This window comes from Mustela putorius, unplaced genomic scaffold (genome assembly GCF_011764305.1).
Source record: "Mustela putorius furo isolate JIRA1106 unplaced genomic scaffold, ASM1176430v1.1 tig00000874_pilon_pilon_pilon, whole genome shotgun sequence".
NCBI classification, from domain to species: domain Eukaryota; kingdom Metazoa; phylum Chordata; class Mammalia; order Carnivora; family Mustelidae; genus Mustela; species Mustela putorius.
The window spans coordinates 8,154,312-8,177,195 of record NW_025421505.1 but is presented as its reverse complement, the minus strand read 5'-3'; the positions used below and the strand labels follow the sequence as shown (position 1 = coordinate 8,177,195).

The 22,884-nt window shown below is 43.7% G+C and overlaps 1 protein-coding gene and 1 long non-coding RNA gene across 5 annotated transcripts in view; one reads left to right on the top strand and one right to left on the bottom strand.

Annotated features, from left to right (window-relative positions):
- Positions 1-5,420: 5,420 nt before the first annotated feature.
- LOC101690159 lies at positions 5,421-19,656 on the bottom strand. 2 transcript variants are annotated; one of them, XR_006608397.1, is made up of 5 exons: positions 19,409-19,656; positions 18,468-18,674; positions 17,738-17,820; positions 6,096-6,140; positions 5,421-6,005 (listed from the first exon to the last, which is right to left on the bottom strand). It is a non-coding gene; the product is annotated as an uncharacterized LOC101690159 (long non-coding RNA). The 2 variants fall into 2 exon arrangements; XR_001176471.2 differs by having other exon boundaries at positions 5,421-6,140; positions 19,409-19,652.
- The window catches only part of ATRN (attractin), a 147,740-nt gene continuing 144,477 nt past the window's right edge, over positions 19,622-22,884 (top strand). For 2 of the 3 annotated variants that reach the window (XM_004772875.3, XM_004772876.3), the window contains exon 1: positions 19,623-20,115. In XM_004772875.3, the coding sequence (XP_004772932.2) occupies positions 19,730-20,115 (386 nt within the window). In that variant the 5' untranslated portion in view covers positions 19,623-19,729. Of the gene's footprint in view, positions 20,116-22,884 lie in introns of all 3 variants that reach the window. The other variant, XM_013046046.2, reaches the window with a different exon arrangement.

The following is a 22,884-nucleotide window of genomic DNA, read 5'->3' as shown; positions in this document are numbered from 1 at the left end:
CCATTCTTTCTACCTTCCAGTTTCCTGCCACACCCTCCCATAGCTCAAAGGATGTAAGCATAGGAGGAGCAGGCAGGAAAGGGGTATGTGAGTCAATAAACACTTGCCCAGCACACCCTTGAAACGCCAGCTAAATTCAGACTGAGGAAGAAAGACAGAGACAGTGAGATAGGGATAGAGACAGAGAGATAAGACAAAAACAGAAAGGCAGAAACAGAGAGATAGAGACAGAGACAGGAGAAGGACAGACACACAGAAAGACATACAAAGAAAGAGATACAGAGAGAGAGAGATGAGATGAGAAAATCCGGGAGAGAAAATTGCCAAGAGGATAATCCAATTTCCCAGAATCAAAGGTCACAAAGTTCTAGTGGGAAAGGTCTCACCAGGAACTAAGCACAACGAATAAATTTTAAAGTATAAATAGAGACAATTAACATGAACTCATGTTTTACATATATATATACATATATATGTATATATATGTGTATATATACATATATATGTATATATATATTATATACACACACACAAATTAGACGCATACACAGATAGAAAGATAGATATAGAGATAAATTTAGAAACAAATGTGTATCTACCCAAGTCAGTTATTCATACATATATTTCCCAACTGTCTGCTGAGAGCTCCTGGGAGCAGTGACACCCCAGGAGAAAGAAGAACTCTCAGTGCCCAGATCTTGGCTTCCTTCTTTTCTTTCTTTTTTTTTTTTTTTTTTCAAAATTATTTGTCAGACAGAGCACATGAGCAGGCAGAGCAGCAGGCAAAGGGAGAAGGAGGCTTCCTGCTGAGTAAGGAGCCCAATATGGGGTTCACTCCCAGTACTCTGGGATGGTGACCTAAGCTGAAGGCAGATGCTTAATGGTTGAGCCACCCAGGTATCCCACAGATCTTGGTTTCTAATACCATTCACCAGTAACAACCTGGGCTCTTTGGAGAAATGACTAAATTGAAGGCTCAGAAATGACTAAATTTAAGGCTCAAGATGTGCCCAGTGCATTTTGTAGTATTAGAAATTAAGGAAGTATTCAAAAACTATAAAAACAACAATAAAGTATGGGACATGTCAAAGGGATGGCAGAGCCAACTTGGAGGAGTTCCCAATGGCCAAAGCTGGAAAAAAACTGGGAAACAAAATAAATAAAGTGGTACTGAATTATAACTTAAAGTATAAAATAAATATACATGACTCCATACTTCTATAAATAAGATGGCTGAATAAATAAACAAATGGGGAGGAAGTGACAAGTCTTCATAGAAGAATTTCAAATAATATAAGTAGACATGCTCCCTCTTTTGCAGAAGGTAGAGTTTAATTCTTTTCCATGTTCCCTTCGACTTTGTGACTCGCTTCCAAATAACAAAATATGGAAAGAAGAAAAACAGTAACTTTACAATAGAGAAACCTTATAAATAATACCTTGATCAAATGATCGAGGTTAACATCATCAGTAATAGGTTGTGCTGATATTATGTAGTCCCCTGATGTCATGTGATCAGAAGGACACTTCCCCTCTGTGCTATTCTTTCCCCAAATAGAAAATATCAGGCAAACCCAAATTGAGGCGCAATTCTATAAAATACCTAGCTAGTATTCTCCATAAAGATAAGGGTCATGAAAACAAAGAAACACTGAGAAAAGCTGAATACGAAAGGCTAGGTCATACATACCATGCAAGAGCTAACCAAAAGAAAGCTAGTATAGTTGTAGGCATATCGGGCAAAACAGACTTGAAGGCAAACAGCATTTTAGAGACTTTTTATAATGGTCAAATGTTAAATTTACTGGGAAAATATAATTCTGAATTTCTAGGTACCTAATGTGGTCCTCAATATGAAAAGCTAAATAGGTAGAACTAGAAGGAAAAATAGAAATGTCCACAATCATAACAAGCCATTTTTAAAAAAGATTTTATTTATTTACTTGTGAGAGAGACAGGGAGAGAGAACATGAGAGAGGAGAAGGTCAGAGGGAGAAGCAGACTGCCTGTGGAGCTGGGAGTCCAATGCAGTACTCCAGGATCATGACCCAATGGGCATCCAATCCTGGTACTCCAGGATCATGACCTGAGCCAAAGGCAGTCACTTAACCAACTGAGACACTCAGGGACCCCCGCAATGTGGGGTTTGAACCCACAACCCTGAGATCAAGAGTCATGTGCTCCACTGACTAAGTCAGCTAAGTACCCCACAGATTTTTTTTTTTAAAGATTTTATTTATTTATTTGACAGACAGAGATCACAAGTAGGCAGAGAGGCAGGCAGAGAGAGACGGGGAAGCAGGCTCCCTGCTGAGAAGAGAGCCGGATGCAGGACTGGATTCAAGGACCCGGGGATCATGACCTGAGCTGAAGGCAGAGTAGTTTTAACCCACTGAGCCACCCAGGAGCTCACCCCACAGATTATTTTAAAGTAAAAAAATATGAGAGAATTAAAACACACACATACATAAAAATATATATAAACATCATTTGGGGAGAAAAAGGTTTTCATAAACAAGACACAAGAGCCAGAGTTGATAGCTACTGTATGCTTATCAAGTTTGCCTTTTCCTTCATTCTCCCATGACAAAACTCTTCCAATTCATGTAGAGCACATTCTGAATAGTTTGACATGACTTATATAGTCATTAGATACAGGAATCGATATATAATATATATTGGCCAGAGTTCCCATAACAGGTTAATAGGCTCTCCTGAGATTCCTTTGCCTAAACCATCATACAGTCTTTCTCTCTTCCTTTGGAACCAACCAGTGTAAGAATATGGGCTATGTTTCCAACAAGGCAAAGGGAGCTTCAAAAGGAAAGAAGCCCAGAGAACTCATAGATGAAGAGAGAAATTATCCTAATGACATTGTTGGAATTATGATTCTAGTTGTGGCTCAGGACCAAATAATATAGAATTTCCAATTTTGTTAGCCAATAAACTGTCCTCTTATTTGAACTAAATTGAGTTGGGTTTCTTATACTTTCAACCAATTCTTATACTTTCAACCAAAAGAATCATGTCTAATACTCCAAAAATGATAAAGGTTAAGCTTGTTGATCTAGACCCCATAAAATTATAATTTTCTAGCTAATGAGAAATATAATAAAGTAAAGACTAGTAGTGGATTGGAATAAATAATTTACAGTAAATAACGGAGAAAAGGTCAATGTCTAAAACATATAAAGAGTGACTCTAACTCAATTAAAAAAAAATAAAATGACTCAAAGGAAAATTGAGAAAAAAGGTATGGTGTTAGTCAAAACTCTTTCCTTTGAAAGAGTTACTCCTTTAAGCAAAGGGAATTTATTGACTCAAATAACTGAGAACCCAAAGGAACAATATGCTTCAGGAATGGCAGGATCCCAGTGCTTAGATATGCCCACAACAACTGCTTATTCTTGATCCCTCTCTTAGTTCTTTCTTTTTGAAAGAACTGTCATGCAGGGTCTCTGCATATGGTAGCAATATGTTTTCTTGTAGCTGTAGGCTTACCATCATTGAATCTGTCATAACTGCTTTGGTTTTAAGGGTTCTAAAAACCAACCCAAACTGGTTTAAACAAAATAGAGAAATTAGCCTGTAAAACCAAAGACGTATAATCTAAGGTCAGACTGTCCTTGAGTGGAGCTTGAACCAAAAGTTCCAACATTGTCCATGTAGTACTCATTTCGCCCTTCCACAACGTCCTTCCTTCTGCTGTGCTGGTTTAAAACTCAGGTTCCTCATGATGGCCTCTAGTAGCCCTAGATTCCCTTCATCCTTGAAGCTGTAATGGGGTAGGGGGGTAGTTTTTCTCTCTCACAACCCATATTTCAGTGGCTCTGACTGGGTCATAGGACCATTCCAAATAATCTTTGTGGCCATTGAATATGATTGGCTACAGTGGGTCCTATGCCCACCTATGGACCCAAATAGAAGTCACCTTCACCCAAAGTAGAAGAACTGAGAATAAGAGAAAGAAGTAGTTCCTTCTCCCTTTCTTCAAAATCAATGTATTATTACCAGAAGTAGAGTGAAGTACATTTCAGGGAGTGAACATGTATCTACTACAGTGTTCTTATATACAACTCATAACCTTAGAGAAGGACAGATCTGCTTTCTGAGATGCTCCCAGAGGCCCTAGCTATGCTGGAGACATGTGCCTTCCTTTGGGCCAATTCATCACTGTGTCCCACTGAATGGGTCCTAGCTGGGCATCCAAGAAGCAGAGCCTGAGACTTGTACCTGAGCAATTGAGGAGTGCTCTCAGGAAAATCCTATAAGGGAGCAAAAGAAGCAAGATAGGGTCAGGAAAGAAACTGTGCAAAGGAGATTCAGCTGATCTCTTGGGGGAGTTCTGATGCATAAATTGCACTGCAGAATTGTCTACCCCACCTTCCCATGAGGCAGAGGAGTGGTCTTCTGTATTTCCTTTTAGATGTGGAACACCCCCTGGTGGAAGGGTAATATCCCAGTCAAATCGGCCCCCACCTCCTGAGGGCAATTCTCCGAAGAAAAATGCAGCAGCAAGCCTCTAGTGGCAGCACTCACCTGAACTGCAGGATGGGTGCCCTGCCCAGTAAAGGGGAATCTGACTGGGGAACCTACAGTGTCTACTGCAATGACTAAAATGACCGGGTCTTCCGGGGTCATTCGTATGCCTTGTGACAGGGGAGAGAGACCTTTTGGGGGAGAGTCCCCCCAGAATCTTATGGAATGGGAGAAGGGTGATTCTGAAAAGCAGAACCAGATACTGTCGGTATTTTACTTCTTTAACTGGCCAGCGGTCACACACATGTCCCTACAGTTTAGTGAAAGTCCCCATTTAAGGTAATGTGACCAGATAAGTGACCAGAGGCCCTCTGAGTTCTTGCAGCAGATGCTGTCACTGCCTTGCCCATATCCTCCTGTCCTTACCACTCTCATGCATACTGGCCTGGTTTCCAGAGGCCAGCATGCACGCTTCTCTGTATAATGGCTTTCTCAGAGTCATCCCTCCTTTGTCACTTACACAAGAAGGCCAGAAGTACAGAGGAATTAATGTATCTTCTTCCCTGGGAGCTCCTCTCAACCGATGACTGATGGGGCTTGATGTATGGACGCCCTAGTTCCCTTACTCCTTGTAGTGGACTAACACTTCTGTGCATGTTCTACACTGGTTCCCAGTTTCCCATGGGATTAAGCCCCAAGTGTACACAATGGTAACTGGCTTGATAATGCCCACTATATTGGTTGCATAAGTTTCTCTCACTTTCCCACTCTTCTACCAGTGTTTTTTTTTTTTTTTTTAAAGATTTTATTTATTTATTTGAGAGAGAATGAGCGAGAGCACAGGAGCAGGGGCATAGACAAAAGGAGAAGGAGACCCCGCTGAGCAAGGGGCCCGATGCGGGACTCGATCCCAGGATGCAAAGATCATGACTTGAGCCAAAGGCAGACACTGAACTGACTGAGCCACCCAGATGCCCCCCTACTAGTATTTTTTTTTTTAATCTCCCAAATTAACTATTTGCAGTCAAGTCTTTGTCTCAGGATAGGCTTCTGGGGGCACAGAAATTGAAACGTCTCCTCCCCAAACAGAAACAGCTTGAGTCATGCCTTGTCTGCTGCAATAAGATCTGTGTGTTTGGGGGGGAGGGCCCACATGTGACTCCCCATAGTCCAGCAACAAACAAGTAACACTCACAAACAAATTACTGGAAGAGGGATGAAAGAACCTCACTAAATAAAAACTCACATTTGGAACAGGTGAGAGATAGAACAGAAGTAGCCACCAGTTCACAGTGCAGCCTACCCCTCTCCAAGGCAGGAGCAGCGAGTGCTCTTGGCTTTGGCAGTAGACAACATCCTTGTTCAGTCCATCTCACTGTCTCCGGGCTATTCTCTGTGCTCATCTCTCTTGTTCATTGTCCTCCATGGCCATTTCTAAAGGGTTTCTGGCATGGATTCCTCTTCCGAATTCTGTACAACATGAGCAGCTCATTTCCTGTCCATGTGAAATCTGAAGCCTGAAGAAGCTGTAAGGTCATATCAGCCATCCTAGTCTGATTATAAGACTCACCTGGAATTCTTATTAAATACATAAATTCCCAGCACTGCTTTTTTACCTTTCTGAAGGAGAAGATCCTGGAAAGTTTTCTTGTCTGGATTTCCTAGAGAACAGAACAAGAGGCAAAGGTTTCATGGTAGGGTCTTAATGGGAAGTGCTATCCCAAAGCAAAAGTTAGAGACAAAAGGGAAGGAAGGAAAACAACTGAAAGGTGGTCTATTTTTTAGCTCACTGTAGTTGCTTAGTTACAAGGGAGTCTTCTTAAAAAGTTATGCAAATGCACCATATTTTGAAATGGTCCACTGTGCGGTGAAGGGGAAAGATTATTTGCTGGTTCCTTCCTCTTACCTTGCACTGGCCGACGTTCACCCGTGGGGTGTTAACTCCCTCACGGCCTGGGATTCTTTCCCACTCTCCCCGAAGGGGAGGCCAAGTTCCTTGACGGACAGGTTCATGAAATCATGGTTGGTGCGAGAACAGCAACTTCCTCAAGTGAGGAAATGCAGGCAGAGAACAATTAATTCACAGGATTTGGAGGTTAAGGGATGATAGTCAAGATATTTGACAAATAATACATGCACACCGTTGAATGAGAAATTATTATAGGACAAAGAAAATGAATACTTATATTGATGATATCAAAAACCAAGATTCTCAGACCAGGAGAAAGGAAATATGAACATAAACTCCAAGAAGTTAAGTACTACTCTGTAGTCCTTTTGTTCTTTAATTTTAATTTTTTTAAAGATTTTATTTATTTGAGAGAGAGAGAGAGAATGAGAGAGAGAGAAAGAACAAGCATGGCAGGGGGAGAGTCGGAGGGAGAAGCAGATTCCCTGAAGAGCAGGGAGCCTGATGTGGGACTCAGTCCTGGGACTCCAGGATCATGAACTGAGCCGAAGTCAGTCGCTTAAGCAACTGAGCCACCCAGATGCCTCTACTCCATAGTCTTTTAAAAATATATATTTAATTAATCTCTACCCCACAATGTGAAGTTTGAATTCATGACCCCAAGACCAAGAGTTGCATGTTCTTCTTACTGAGCCAGCCAGGTGCTCCACAACTCTGTAGTCTCAAATTTAAATTTGGGTATGAACCTTCAGTATAAACCCAAGTTATATTTTCTTTTAAAAACAAAAAAGATAATTTTCTAGCTCCATATACTTAAGATTTTATTTGTTTATTTGAGAGAGAATGAGAGAGAGATATCCTTAGCAGGGGTAAGGGTAGAGGGAGAAGCAGACTCCCCACTGAGTAGGGAACCCTTGATCCCAGGACTCTGGGACCATGACCTGAGCCAGAGGCAGATGCTTAACTGACTGAGCCACTCAGGCACCCTTGCTCTGAATACTTAAAAAAAAAAAAAAAACCCAAGCCACCAAGTCACTGGGAATGAGTACCCATAGCATCCAGATTGTGGTCTCTAAATAGTATTTTTTTCTAAAAGGAACCAAGGATACTTGAAGAAATGTCTGAGTTCTTATCTGGAGCAGAGAATGTACAAGAAGAGCCTGAAACACCTTGTATTTGAAATAAAAAAATGAAACAGACAAACCTACAGAATATTACTGTAGGAAACAACCTTTAGCACATAGGAAAAGTTGAACATCAAAAATGAATTGTCTTCCAGTGAACTGAAAGACATCAAATATGTTGTTTGTGAGTTCATGATGATATCCAAAACAATAAAAATTACAAAATGCTTTGGTCAAGTTTGGAGGATGCCAGGCAATCATTTCATTATCCTGAATACTGCTACATAAAGGAAATAAGCACTTGTGCTTCTATTCCATGAATTATATCTCAGAGCAACTAAAGAGTCGACAAGGGAATGTATTCTTTATAGAACAATTACAGCTGATAAACCTATAAAGGATGAGAGATTAAAATGAAATACTAGAAAAGAATAAAATGAAATACTAGAAATAATAAATATTAGAATTAAAATGAAATAATGGTTCCAAGCTAGTTCTCTCAAATACAATATCCTGTGATAAAGGAAAAATTCTGTATTTGCTTTGTTCAATGGCGTAGGCATTGTAGCTGTTGAGCACTTAAAATGTGGCTAGTGTGACTAAGGAATTAGATTTCTAATTTTGTTCAATTTTCATTGCATTTAAATAGCTGCATGTGGCTAGTTGCTATTGTATTGAACATTACAGTTCTAGGGCATGATTATCTTTGGCTGCTGAAATCACTGGATGAAAGACTGGTGGGGAATTTACAATGCATAGATTAGAATTACTACCCCCGAATTTACTGATCCATCCTAAAAATCACAAAAAGAGACAAACAGACATCATGTCATCTGAGGTGATACAATGGGAAATATGTAACACCTCCCATGAAATATTCTTGCCAAAAATATCAAACCTAAATCTGATTCAGCTTCTAGATCTAACTACCAGTTTTGGAAATACACAGAATAGGAGCACATGATATACACCATAGCAAAAGAGATCAGCAAAACCTAGAATGTGGTAAACTCCTCAAGACAAACAATATGATTTTGTATGATAATCAAATAATTGTAGGGGTACCTGAGTGGCTCAGTCTGTTAAGCATTTGCCTTAGACTCAAGTCATGATCTTAGGATCCTGGGATGGAGGCCCACACTGGACTCCGTGCTCAGTGGGGAGCCTACTTTTCTCTCTGCCCCCTCCAACTGCTCATACTCTTTCTCTCTTTCCTGTATAAATAAATAAAATCTTAAAAAAAAAAAAAAACAATTTTAAGGGAAAAGAAGTGGGAGGGGATGAAACCTATGGCTCAGAGAGACTTTGTTTAGAATCAACTGTGTCGGGTTGCCTGGGTGGCTCAGTGGGTTAAGCTGCTGCCTTCGGCTCGGGTCATGATCTCAGGGTCCTGGGATCGAGTCCCGCATCGGGCTCTCTGCTCAGCGGGGAGCCTGCTTTCTCCTCTCTCTCTCTCTCAGCCTGCCTCTCTGCCTACTTGTGATCTCTCTGTCAAATAAATAAATAAAATCTTTAAAAAAAAAAAAAAGAATCAACTGTGTCTTCTCCTAGGGCCCCCAGAAAGCAGAATCTGTAGTAAAGCTATGTGCAAATACTTTATTGAAGAGACAGGAATGAGGGACAATAAGCGAAACAGAGGAGCACCAGAAGGCACGATCAAGTTGGCCACCATGAAGAGTGATTCCTTAATCCCACAACTTTGTGAGAAGTTACATATGCTGTGTCTTCAGACTGTTGATCTGCGCATGAAAGGGAAAGCGGTTGTCCATTGGTTCTCATCTTGGTTGGTTAAAGTTTGCTTCAGAGAGGTTTTTTGTTTGTTTGTTTGTTTGTTTAAGATTTTGTTCATTTATTTGACACAGAGAGAGAGATCACAAGCAGGCAGAGAGGCAGGCAGAGACATGGGGAGGAAGCAGGCTCCCTGCTGAGCCAACCCCAGGACCCTGCGATCATGACCTGAGCCAAAGGCAGAGGCTTAACCCACTGAGTCACCCAGGTGCCCCTGCTTCAGAGAGTTTTAAGTCCCTGGCACTTTTGGGTTGTACATGTCAAGCAGATTTCTACAGTGTTCCACACTGCAGCATTAAACAGAAGCCCTGAAGAAAGGCCAGGCTACACCTGCGTGTAGCTGGTTGGAGCCTGTGCAGGACTGATCTGGGCAGCAATGGCTAAATTAAGTGACGTGAGCCCAAGAGGATCTGGAGTTATGCACAGAGATGTTTGATATAAACTACTTAAAAAAGAGAGAGGGGGCGAGCAGGAGAGGGAATGAATTGGGGGAACTTGAATGCTACTGAATTTTGACTGGATATATCTGGTGACATTAAGGAATTATTGTTACATTGTTAACTTTTTGTATGCCTATGATACAGTGCTTATGACATTTCTTCAAGGCTTATCTTTTAGAAATCCATACTAGAGTATTTACACATGAAACAATACGGTGTCTGGAATTTTCTTCAAAATAACGCAGTTTCTAAGGGAGAGTGGATGGAGGCACAGCTGAAAAAGACCGGCTGTGAGTTACGGGCTGGTTTTAAAAACATCCGCTAACGCTAATATTCCTCCCTTCCAAAAGCAGAATCTAATTTCTCTCAACTTGAATGTGGATGGGACTTAGTGACTTAATGAATACAATGTGGTGGAGGTGATCTTGTACGTCTTCCAAGACTGTTATAAAAGTCACTGCAACTTCCGCCTTCCTCTCTTTTGGCTCACTTGCTCTGGGGGAAGCCAGCTACCATGCTGTGAGGATGCATCAGCTGCTCTGCAAAAGGGCCAAGTGGCAAGAAACAGATGCTTCCTGGCAACACCTTCCCAGCCAGAGGTGAGGGTCACCTTGGAACAGATCCTTTAGCCCCAGCTAAGGCTGCAGATGTCTGCAGGCCAGGCCAACAACATGACTGCAACCTCATGACCGATCCTTAGCCAGAACAACTCTAAAGGCCTAAAATCCTGACTCTCAGAAACTGTGCAACATCATCAATGTTTATTACTGTTTCAATTTGCTAAGTTTGGGGTAATTTGTTATACAGCAGTGGTCAAATGAAATAAGTTAATAATTGTTGAAGCTGGGTGTTGAGCTCATCGTATTCTTCTTATTTTGGTATATGTTTGAGATTTTCCATGATAAAAATTAAATACTGAATTCCTGTATTATATTTTCATATAAATCCTTTCCAAGTGGCTCAAAGACTCTCTGTAAGAAAGCAAAAATTCCTAGAAAATTATCATCTTCGTTACCTCAAGGTAGGGAAGGATTTCTTAGGCCAGACATGAAAAGCATAGACTATCAAGAAAACACTGATAAGTTCATACATTGAAGATAAGAGCTACTTATTGGATGATACTATAAAGAAAGTGAAAAGATAAGCCACAATCTGGAAGGAGATACTTGTTACATATACAATAAAAAAGATCTGGTTCTATATGTGACTCCTACAAATCTGTAAGAAAAAGATAGGCAATCCAATAGAAAAATGGGCAAAGGATATGAATACTCAGTTCACAGAAGGGGAGACCTAAAGGCCAATGAACAAATAAAAAACGGATCCACTGATCAGTAGTATCTGCTTCTCTGTGTTTGTCCCCACACCCATTAACACTCCCTCTCCTAGCAGCCCTCAGACATGGCTGACTGGAGTTGCTATATAAATACCCTCAAATACTCTAGCCTTCTTGCCTCTCTGAGGCATGTGTCCTATTCCACTTCCCAGTTTCCCCTTGTGGAATCCCCCTGGAATTGTTCACACTAGTCCCTGGCTTGGTAACACAACTCTGTATTATTGACTGCCTTCCCTTCCCTGTCTCACTTCTGTACTCCGCTCCCTGTTTCCTGGGATTACATCCCACATTAATCTTGAATTCTTGCCTCGGGGCTTTCTTCTGGGGGAACCTAAACTAATATAAGAGTGTTCAAGCTTCCTTGCCAGTATCACACTGGGTCTGAGCCCTGGCAATTCTGTGGGAACTTTACACATGAAAAAAAGCTATAGACTTGAAATGCATAGAGGAGAAAGGGGCCTGCTGGCTTTAAGCCAGTCCTAAGGGTGGGGGGCCCACACCATGGCCATAGGTATACTCTTCAAAGCTGCCCCAAGCCCAGAACTCTGCAGGTCTGCTTTCTTTCTGCCCTCGTTGAACCTTGTCCATCAATGTCCTTGGCCCTGACTTGCTGAGGTTCATAGCTAAACTCTCTGTTGCTTGAGTCATTTTTGATATGCTGATCTGGCTTTAGACTGTATAACTTGGTAAACACTGCAATCTGGGTCACAGGCCAGGTTTTTTTGGTGAGCTGGTTCTGTACACATGGTTATCTGCCACCCATCCCCCACACTGGGGTTCTGGCCATGGTCATAGTACAAGTGAACATAAGAACCATTTCCCTGTAATGAAGCCTGCATTGCTGCCAGTGGCTTCTCAGATGATGGGGGTTGGTGCCAGTGGCTTGGCAGCAACATGAGATGGGGACCTCTGTGTGGGCATAAGAAATCTTGATCACAACAGTCTGTATCAGTGCCTTGGGTGAGCCCTAGGAATAGAGATGGTGCTTCTGGCTGTACCAGGACAGTGAGCTTTGATGGGAATCAGCTTAGAGAGGAGTTGGCTTCACTAAGAGCCAAGGCAGGAAACAAGGCAATGGATATCCTCCATGGGTTTGCCATATTGTCTCGGTTGTAATATCTTCTGTTATGGTGTTGGGTATGTGTGTGGAGACTTCCAAATTCTTGTGGCCTATATTAATTACCTATTGCTGTGAGACAAATTGCCCCCAAATTTAATAGCCTACAACAATTTATTATTCTCACAGTTTTTGTGGGTCAGAAATTCAAGAACAGCTTGACTAGGCAATTCTGGCTCAGGGTCTTTTGTGAGGTCTCAGTTAAAATGTTGGCGAGGACTGCCGTCACTTGAAGCCCTGATGGGCGAAAGGAGCCATTTTCAGGTTGACTTTCACATGTTTGGTAAGTATGTGCTAGTTCTTGGTGGCAGGCCCTAGTTCCTCCCCACCTGTGCCTCTCCATGGGCTGTTCAAGTGTCCTCCTGATGTGATGGTTGGTTTCCTCCAAAGCAAGTGGAGAGGGACAGGGAGAAGAGGGACAGGGGGAGGGAGAGGGAGAAGAAGGAGGAGCTATCCTGTGTATGACCTAGCCTCAGAAGTCAAGTAGCATAATTCTACCACATCTTTATTTGTTAGAAGAGAGTCACGAAGTCTGACCTCTATTTTACAGAGAGGAATTAAACTCTAAATTTTAATGAGAATATTAAAGAATTTGTAGCCTTTTTTTTTAAAGCACCATATTGCTTCTACTTTAAAGCTAACTATAACTTGGATTATAAGGTCTTTTCCAGCTTCTATTTCTGACTAACTTCATTTTTCTATTCTTTCCTTATGGAAGCAGTAAGATTTAAATCATCAGTTGGGGATATAGTATGGTCAACTTCTATTTCTTTAATTAATAACTAGAATGCTTGTCTGTTCCTCAATCCCTCTCTCCTTTCTAGTGAATTACCTAGGAAACCTGGGGCTTATTCAATCTAAAGTGGCCATTCCAATTTCCAAGTCGGCTGAGCCAGCGCTGTACAGTTAACCTGTGAAAAGGAAGACATTTGGAGACGACCCTGGTTGACAGACTGTCCTGCTCATCTCCAGGGTTGTGGTGAGAAGAAATACTGCCAGGTCATGGTGGTCATGAAAATGCATGGCTCAGCTCTCCTGTTGGGGGGACTGTCATTGACTAGAAACCCAGCCACTGCCACTCTGGTTCTACCACTGCTTCTGTGCTGGCTGTGCAGGCCCATTCCTGAGATATGCACGGCTACTCCAGCTAGCAACTCTGGCCCCAGTAATCCCCTTTGGCCTGGACAAGCCTTTTTCAGAACTGCACCACAGTCTTAGACTCTTCGTAACCAGTCTGTCCTTCCCACTTCCCCTCACAGCTGTTGGATTTTTCTTTCAGTCTGAATCTTCTACTTGCTTTTTCCTCTTTCCTTCCCCCCCCCTTTTTTTTTTTAAAGATTTCATTTATTTATTTGACAGGCAGAGATCACAAGTAGGCGGAGAGGCAGGCAGGGAGAGAGGAGGAAGTAGGCTCCCCGCTGAGTGGAGAGCCCGATGCGGGGCTCGATCCCAGGACCCTGGGATCATGACCTGAGCCAAAGGCAGAGGCTTTAACCCACTGAGCCACCCAGGCACCCCCTTTTTATCCCTCTCAGATATTTCTCCTAGTAAGTTTCTTGCAGGTCTGTTTGGACATTTCTTGATCTCCCAGGCATACACAGTGCTGGAGTTGGTTCCCACTGGCTTGGGAGAGCAGGTCTGTATATCTTCCTGATTCTATATTCAGTGACATCACGTTGGTAGCAGAAATAGGCCATGGTGGGAGTATTTACACACAGAAATCAACAAATGCTACCTGTGAGGGTGTTTTCCTCCAAGGGAGCTGACTGATAAACATTTATCAGTATATCTCTGGTGTATACCCAACAGAAATGTGTATGTATGCTCACCTAGAGACTTGTACTGGATTCTTAGGCTGTTCATAGCATCATTAATCATAGTTGCCTCAAACTGGAAACTGCCCAAATGTCCATCAGCAGTAGGACAGATAAATAAACTTTCAGATTATGGCATATATACATTTAACTAGTAGACTATAAAAATAAAAACAAGGGGCACCTGGGTGGCTCAGGCAGTTAAGTATCTTCTTTCAGCTCAGGTCATGATCTCAGGGTCCTGGGATTGAGCCCCATGTCAGGCTCTATGCTCAGTGGGAAGTCTGCTTCTCCCACTCCCTCTGCCCCCTGGCTTGTGCTCTCTATCTGAAATAAATGAATAAAATCTTTGAAAAAAGTAAAATTAAAAAAGATTCAAATTATTTATACAACAATATGGATGAATTTCACAAACATAATGCTGAATGAAAGAGTCTAGACACAAAAGATTCCATACTATAATATTGCATTTATATAAAGTGAAAAACTGGCAAAAAGAGTCCATAATGTAAGAGGTTATCAGAGTGGCTCCTGCATGGACATAGTGACTAGGAGGGTCCAAGAGGGATCCTATGAATTAATTTTTGACCAAGACCCTAGTCATATGTTTACTTAAAAAAATTCATTGAGCTATATATGGATGATCTCTTCACTTTTCTGTATACATGTTATGCTTCAACAGAGAGTTTATAAAAAAATTATATATAATTAGATATTCCATAAAGGCAATGGTTTAAAAAAAATAAAAAATTTTAAGGGCACTTGGGTGGCTCAGTTGGCTAAGTGTCTGATTCCTGATTTCAGCTCAGGCCATCTTTGGATTGAACCCTGCATCAGGCTCTGTGCTGGGTGTGGAGCCTGCTTAAGATTCTCTCTCTCCCTCTCCATCTGCCCCTCCCACATTCAATGTGGGGTTTGAACTTACAACCCTAAGATTCAAGAGTTGCATTCTCCACTGACTGAGCTGGCCAGGTGCCCCTGAGTAATATTATATGTAACTATTATATATATATATATATATATATATATATATATATATATATTAGATATATATAAATATTAGATATATATATCTAATATCCATATATATAATAAATATATACATATATAGATATATATCATGTTTTGTCTATCTGTTCATCTGTTGATGGACATTTAGGTTGCTTCCATCTCTTGGCCATTGTGAACAACGCTATAGTGAATATGTGTGTACCAATATCTCTTCAAGATCCTGCTTTCAATTATTTTGGATATATATCCACAAGTGGCATTGCCGAGTTATATGATAATTTTTTTTTTTACAGTGGGCTCCACACCCAATGTGGAGCTTGAACTCACAACCCTGAGATCAATAGTTGCATGCTCTACCAACTGAGTCAGCCAGGCGCCCCATGATAATTCTTTTTTTTAATGTTCGGAACTGTCGAACTGTTTTCCACAGTGCACTACCATTCCCACTAATACACAACAGTTCCAATTTCTCCATATTCTTGCCATTTGTTATTTTCTATTTTGTTTTGATAGTAGTCATTAAAATGAGTGTGAAGAAAGGAAGATATTTTTTATATGCTTTTTTACTGTTGCCTCCACAGAGCCTAGATCAGTCTCTGGTATATAGTAGCCACTCAATAAATATTAGTTGTAGAAGTGAATTAACTGAATGAGTTGAGATCCTGTATAGGGTTGTGTAGTGGGCTGAATAGTGGTTCTCCTAAAGATGTGTCCATATCCTAATCCCCAGAACCTATGATTATTACCATATTTGGGAAAAGGGTCTTTGTAGATGTAATTAATTAAGGATCTTGAGATGAGACGATCATCCTAAATTATTGAGATGGGCCCTAAATCCAATGACAAGTGTCCTTATAAGAGACACACACAGGAGAAGACAATATAGAATAGAGGGCAATGTGATGACAAAGGCAGACATTGGAGTGATGTGGCCACAAGCTAAGAAGGCCAAAGAATGCCAACTTCCATCAGAAGCTGGAACAGGAGGGATTCTCCCCTAGAGTTTCCAGAGGTAATGAGCCCTGCTGACACTCTGATTTTAGACTTCTTGTCTCCAGAAGCATGACAGAATACATTTCCATCAGTTTTTGTTTTTGCCACTGAGTTTATGTTAATTTGTTACAGCAGTTACAGGAAACTTAGGAAGGTCAATTGTCTTTTAACTCTATTACTGTTTTTTTTTCTTTTTAAAAAAGATTCTATTTATTTATTTGTTATCTGTTTTTTTTAAAGATTTTACTTATTTATTTGACAGAGATCACAAGATTTTAGGGAGCCCGATGCGGGACTCGATCCCAGGACCCTGAGATCATGACCCGAGCGAAGGCAGTGGCTTAACCCACTGAGCCACCCAGGCGCCCCTGTTTTTATTTTTTAAAGATTTTATTTATTTATTTGACAGACAGAGATCACAAGTAGGCAGAGAGGCAGGCAGAGAGGGGGAAGCAGGCTCCCCGCTGAGCAGAGAGCCCCGATCATGACCTGAGCAGAAGGCAGAGACTTTAAACCACTGAGCCACCCAGGCGCCCCTCTATTACTCTTCTCATAATATCTTATCTATGCACAGGAGAAAACTTTTGTTTCTCTACTGTAGAAATCTGAGAGCTAGGGCACCCATCCAACTCATCTAACAGAAAGTTCAAGTTCTCTGCCTTTAAATTGGTGATCTCCTCTCAAGATTGGGTCTTGTCCTTCATGTTGATATCAAGGCCATTTCCTATATTCGTGGGGCTTGCATATGGAGGCCACCAGGAGCTCAGCCAACAGCTAAGGTGGCTAACCCTGTACTCCTAGATCAAGGATCCCTAAACATTTTCCTGTAGAGCCTGCCAAGGAGTGTTGGGATTTTTATATTTGTAAGTTGACCTATCCCTCACAAGGAAGTTGCTACCCTGTGGAGCTTCCTTCTTACCTAAAACCCTCCCACTTGTGTTTATTCCAAACCCTCAAGATCAACCTTCTTCACAGGCCATATAGTACCTTATATGTTAGGTAAGATTCTGATATCTATAATCAGGGAATTGTTTTGTTCCACGCAGACTGAAAGTGTAAGAAGATCTCTGACATATGAAAAAATGATGATGTGTCAAATAGCGCAGACAAGGTCCTGTGATACTCAGGGAAGGTCAGACAGCTGATAAGATAGATCTTACTGGGGCAGCTTTCATCCTTGCAACTGAGTGCTCATAGATATCCATTGTATATGGTAGACTGATGCCTCCCCTAAGCTTCCTTTATTGGATCCTTTTTACAGCTGTGCATGCTGGCTAGCAGCTAAATGAGATATATATACAAAACATGGCTCTCTGGCCTCAAGGTGGAATCAGCTCTATGATATAATCCATGCCCCAAGGCTCTCCATAGGATCAGGCTGAAGCTTAACTCCAGATAAGACCACATCCTGGCTTAGCTCCCTTCCCTGTTCTGTTCTGCTTCCTTTATTGCCTTTCTCCAGAAAGCATTCTCATAAAAAATTATGTACTCAAATTACACTTCAGTCTCTGCTTGTCAGGAAACTGACCTAAGACAACACATGAGTAAAAGCTAAAAAACTGTAGAACCATCCATGTCCCTGACCTGGAGATTAAAGCAAAGATATAGAAAATGAGGACATGAAATCAGAGAGAGCAAAGGGCCACACAAACAGAGAGAATGCCTTTCTTGAGTGGAAAAAAAGAAAGAGCAGAGGTAACGTCAAAGTATCCTAGTGGATACAAACCTCCTTAGGCATGTAATTAGAGCAGTTCCAGGAATTCTTTGCTACACACATTAAAATTTCCAGGTGGTAGTGGTTCAGTTTTGCTGTGGGGAATAAAGGAAAAGGTTAGTTCCACTTCTGACCTAGAGGAGTAGGGCGAGCAGTATCTCCTGTAGCCACGTCATGGTTTCATGTGAACCACCTCCATCTGACTGGGTCCTTGCCAGACAGCAGGGCCATGTCTTCCATTTCCCTACCTCATCCTACACAGTCCTTGTAGGATACTGTAGCCAAAACCACCTGCAAACCAGAAAGCCAGTGGTAAGGCCTAGACCAAACAATACATTTCATACAGGAATAGGAAGGATGTGTGGGTGTAGAACTGGGGTGAGGCTGGAGGCTGGGGTGCTGCTAAGCTTCATGAGGCTTGACGTGGTTGCCTAGGAAGGTAGGTCAGGACCTGGGCATGAGGGTGGGGGTATATTCTAGAATCAGAATTCTGTGTTCTGTGGTAAAGCTGAAAGTCACCACAGGTATATGAGGGGATTTCTTTGTTTTCTAGGGAGTGTAGAGTGCTCAAACTCTGAGGCGGCTGCCACAGGAATATTCCTCACAACACAAGGATTGTGTCAGACAATGTTCTGGTTATCTGTTGCTGGGTGGCAAACTGCTCTAAAACTTAGAGGCTTAAACCAGCACCCAAGTTACCATTTCTTAGGATTTTGGAAAAGGCACAGTAGGAAACACTTACCTCTGTTTTAGGTAATGAGGAACAGCTCAGATGGCTTCTCCCCTCCATGACTGGTCCCTCAGCAGGGACTCATCAGGGTTCATCTGGGTTCATCAGGGTTCATGTGTCTGGGACATCAGTTCTTGGTGATAACTGGGTCCTTACTTTTCCTCCATGTAGTCTCAGGGTTTTTGCCTCTTCATGTGGTGGTCTCTGTGTGCCATCTTTCTACAGCAAGGTGGAAGAGGGGGAGCAGCTCAGAATTATAATGAGCTTGAAATCAAGGTTACCAGGTATTCCCTAAGCTCATCTCTGTAATTAGCACAGTCACTTCTGCACATTCTTCCATTGGTTAAATCAAATCACAGGTCCAGTCCAGGTTCCAGGGTCGACGACCACATAAGGTTATACTGTGAGGAGGCAAGTTTTAGGGGGGCCACCAAAGTAACAAACTCCCTGAAAAGAACGGCTCTAGGAGCAGACGCGTGTGGGCTGAGGGTGCTCCAATTCCTAATTTTATGCTGGCTTCTCTTCAGAGAGGTTTGAGAACAAAGAGTGGGGTTGTAAGGTAGCCCCGCACTTCCTCCACATTATTAAAGGTGGGGGGTCTGGTCGGCCACTGGATCAGCCTGAATCAAGAAAGGCTGGGCTCTGTGCGTCTTCACTCTGCCTAGAGGCATTTATGGCGCATAGCCTATGCACTGGTTTCTTAACACACGTGTTACTTCGTTATCCCTACTTTACGGAGGGGAAAGCGAAGGCTGGAACACAGCACTCCTTCAACAGTAGGGCACACCACCGTACACACCACGACGAAGACTCCTAGGCCCTTTCGGCCCCGCAGGTAGAGTCGGGGCAGAGCCGGGGGTTCCGGGAGGGCAGTGCTCATCACGGTCGCCCACCAAGCAGAGCGGATGGCTCCCAGGCAGTCAACGGGAAGAGGACGCCTCAGGGATGCTAACCTGTCACCGCCGGGCCGCGCGAAGGGCAAAACTGGAGCGCTAATGCGCCTTGAACCCGAGGCGGGAGGGTTCTCAACAACCTGCACACCGGGGGCCCGAGACCCGCCTCCAAGGCCCCGGGTGCAGGAGGAGGGGCCGCGCGCTGCGCCCCGCCCCCGCACGCACGCTTCGCCCGCCTGCTGCGCAGCTCTGGCCCCGCCCTCAGGATTGACCGCCCGAGCCACCGTCCGCACGGCCCCGCCCCGCACGGCCAGGCAAAGCGGAGCCGGCCGTGCGGTGTGTGTGTATGTGTTCGCGGGGCGCCGTCTCAGCCCCGGGAAGATGGTGGCGGTGGCGGCGGCGACTCAGGCGAGGCTGAGGAGGAGAACGGCGGTGACGACAGCGCCTGCGGGCAGGAACGGCGGGCAGCACCGGGACTGGGACGCGACCGGGGCTGGGAGGCCGGGGCTGGGGGCCGGGCTGCGCCTCCCGCGGCGGCGGCTGCTGCTGCTGCTGCTGCTGCTGCTGCTCCCGCCGCTGCTGCTGCTGCCCTGGGCGGCCGAGGCCGCGGCGGCGGCGGCGGCGGTGTCGGGCTCAGCCGCAGCCGAGGCCAAGGAATGTGACCGACCCTGTGTCAACGGCGGCCGCTGCAACCCTGGCACCGGCCAGTGCGTCTGCCCCGCTGGCTGGGTGGGCGAGCAGTGCCAGCACTGCGGGGGGCGCTTCAGGTGAGTGGGGGGTAGTGTTGGAGGGTCGGGCCCAGAGGGAGGCTGAGGCTATGGGGCGCGCGAGATGGTTCCAGGCCGGAGGCAGATGCCGGACAGAAAGTGGGGAGGATAGAGCCGCCCCACGGTGTTTGAGGACCATTTGCTCCCGAGGAGATCATTGTCTCTGGCCAAGGGTCCTCTTGTACCGGAAGATGAACAGATTCGAGGCAAGGGTGGAGGCACCCCAGAGAGGTTTGGGTGCGGCGGGTACAGGAGAAGAAAGCTCAGGGTCCCAAAGAGTATCAAAGCCAGTCCCTGAAACTGGGCCTCTTTCGGATAAACGAGGTATACAGGAAAAGATGAGAGAGCTAGTCTTACTTCAACACTTCCTTTTAACATCCCCTTGTTCCCTAGGGCTTGATGAATTACCCAACTCATTGGAGATTTAGGGTACTCAGAAGGAACAGGGCCCTGGAAGTGATTTGTTGGCTCAAGATAGAGGGGAGAGGTTAGGTTGGGATTGTGAGATATCAGAGATAGAAGAAGGAGTGGTTGTTGGATAGAGGAAAGTGAGAAAACTAGCCTTTTGAAGCTCACTAGAGGCAGCTGATTGGAACTGGGTGGAGAGGGTATAGAAGGAGGTTCTTGTTTGCCCTGGTTTCTGGAGAATATGGAGTTCTGAGTTGGCCTGGTTTGGGACAGTACCTCCTGGAGAGATCATTAAATCATTCATTAGTAGTCATCTATTATTTGCTTTAATTGTGGAAGGATTTCCAGGTAATACACATGAACAAATAGATTAGCCAGACTTTGGCCTAGTCTACATGGAGTTTGGAATACAGCAAGAGAAAGACAGGTACACAGATGACTCTAGTCATAAGAACTACAGAGTCATTCATGCCTTTGGCAGATTTTACGAAAGACTTTTGATGTTAGCTGTGGAGGAGTGGGGAAATACCGAGACTCAGACAGACAGGGTCCCTCCTCTTAGGGGTTTTACATTCTAGGAGGGGGGACACAGGCAGTTAATTGGTAAATAAGCAAATAAATAAAGAAATAAATGAACAAGATAATTTCAGATAACAATGCTGTCAAGAAAATAAAACAGGACAGCCTGATAGAGAATTTTAACTCGTGAGTTTCTCCTAAAGTTTTAGGAGAAACCTCTCATTTGAAGTGACATTTGATCTGACCTGAATGAGACCTTGGAGAACCTGTGGGAATTCAGGGAGGGAGGTTGTGACTAGCTGTGGGAATGCAAGGAAGACTTCCAGGAGAAAGTGACATTGGATTTGAGCATTTGAAGCAAGTAGGCTTTGGAACTATGTAGCTGGAGAAAAAATTCCAGATGGGAGGAAGGTTGCAAACAAAATTGTGGAGGTTTGGAATGGTAGAATTATAGACGCATATAATGTCAGTTTTTCAGGGGAAGAACTCAGAGAACATTGAGGAGCTGAGCACTTTATTGTTATGGAGAAACCAGGTGCTTTCAAGACCAGTGTGTAGTGCATCTTGGGATGTAACTTACTTAGGGTATTGTGATTTATGAATTACATTAGCCTACATATATTTGTCGAGGGCTGTTCTGGAGTAAATTGTGAGATACAGTGGCAAACAAGACCGACACAGTCCTTCTCTTGTGGAGCTTGTATTCTAGCTTGGGAGTAAGAAATCTAATAATCAATTTATTAGTATTTTGCTTGAGTCTGTGGAGGCAAAGGACGGGGCAAGCAGAGGACTTGACTTAGTTTAAAATGTTAAGACTAGTGGCTGAGTAAGTGACCTTCGAGTTGGGATCTGAGGGGTGGGATGGCACTACCTACGTGAGGGGTGGGATGCTAAGGGGCCAGCATGTACAGAGGCTTGGGGATGAGGGGCATCATGGCAAGCTGAAGAGAAGGCTGGATAGCTGAGGCAGGGAGCAAACGAGAGCATGGCAAGACTGAAGAGATGGGGGGGGCAGGCCATGTGAAGCCCTGTAGGTTGGGCTGAGAATTTTGACCTTTAGCTCTTGAGCAGTAGAATGGCACAGTTAACTTGAATTTTCACGACATGACAGGCTTTTAGATGGGAGCCAGAGCAGGAACGGCCTTGAAGTTAAGGCCGCCAGAACCTTTTGAATTTGAGGTGCTTCTAGAAGCAAGTGAATAGTTGGTTGTGTCAGATGAGAACCCTTTAAGTTCTGATGAGGCAGTGGGGGCCCAGAGGGTGTAGAGGGACATGCTAGCAAGATCAGTCTTTACTACCCAGAGTAGGTGGACTTATTGTAAGCATGAGAGATGGTGGGCAACTGGGTGGGAGGTGTTGGGCAGGGTCCGGACGGCAGTAATGAGAACCTAGGATAGGCTGTGGGGATGGAGGCAGGGTGCGTCCTAGCTGGTATTGCAGAGGTAAAAGACAGGTCTTGCTTTGAAACTGGTTTGTTCTTGGAAGGGAGAGGGTTGGTGAGGGAAAGAAAACTAGATCCTATCTTGGGTGGCTGAGGGGATAGTAATACCATTAACAGACACAGGGACACAGGAAAAGCAGGTTTTCTACACTGAGATTAGGTGCTTTCAGGGTATCCACTTGGCAGGACAGGCGTAAGTGTTGGAGGTCATCTTGATATAGAGGGACACAGCCAGGGAGAAAGAGCAGGTCTCTCTCATCCAGAAGATCGGAGAAGAGCCACTTGTTGTGGGGAATAAGCAGTCCTGACACTGGCTGTCTCAGATGGAGTCATGCGTGAGTGGAGGGGCTCCCCTGGTTATCGTGGATGCTCCATTTAAGCGGGTTCAAGCTGGTGGCAGT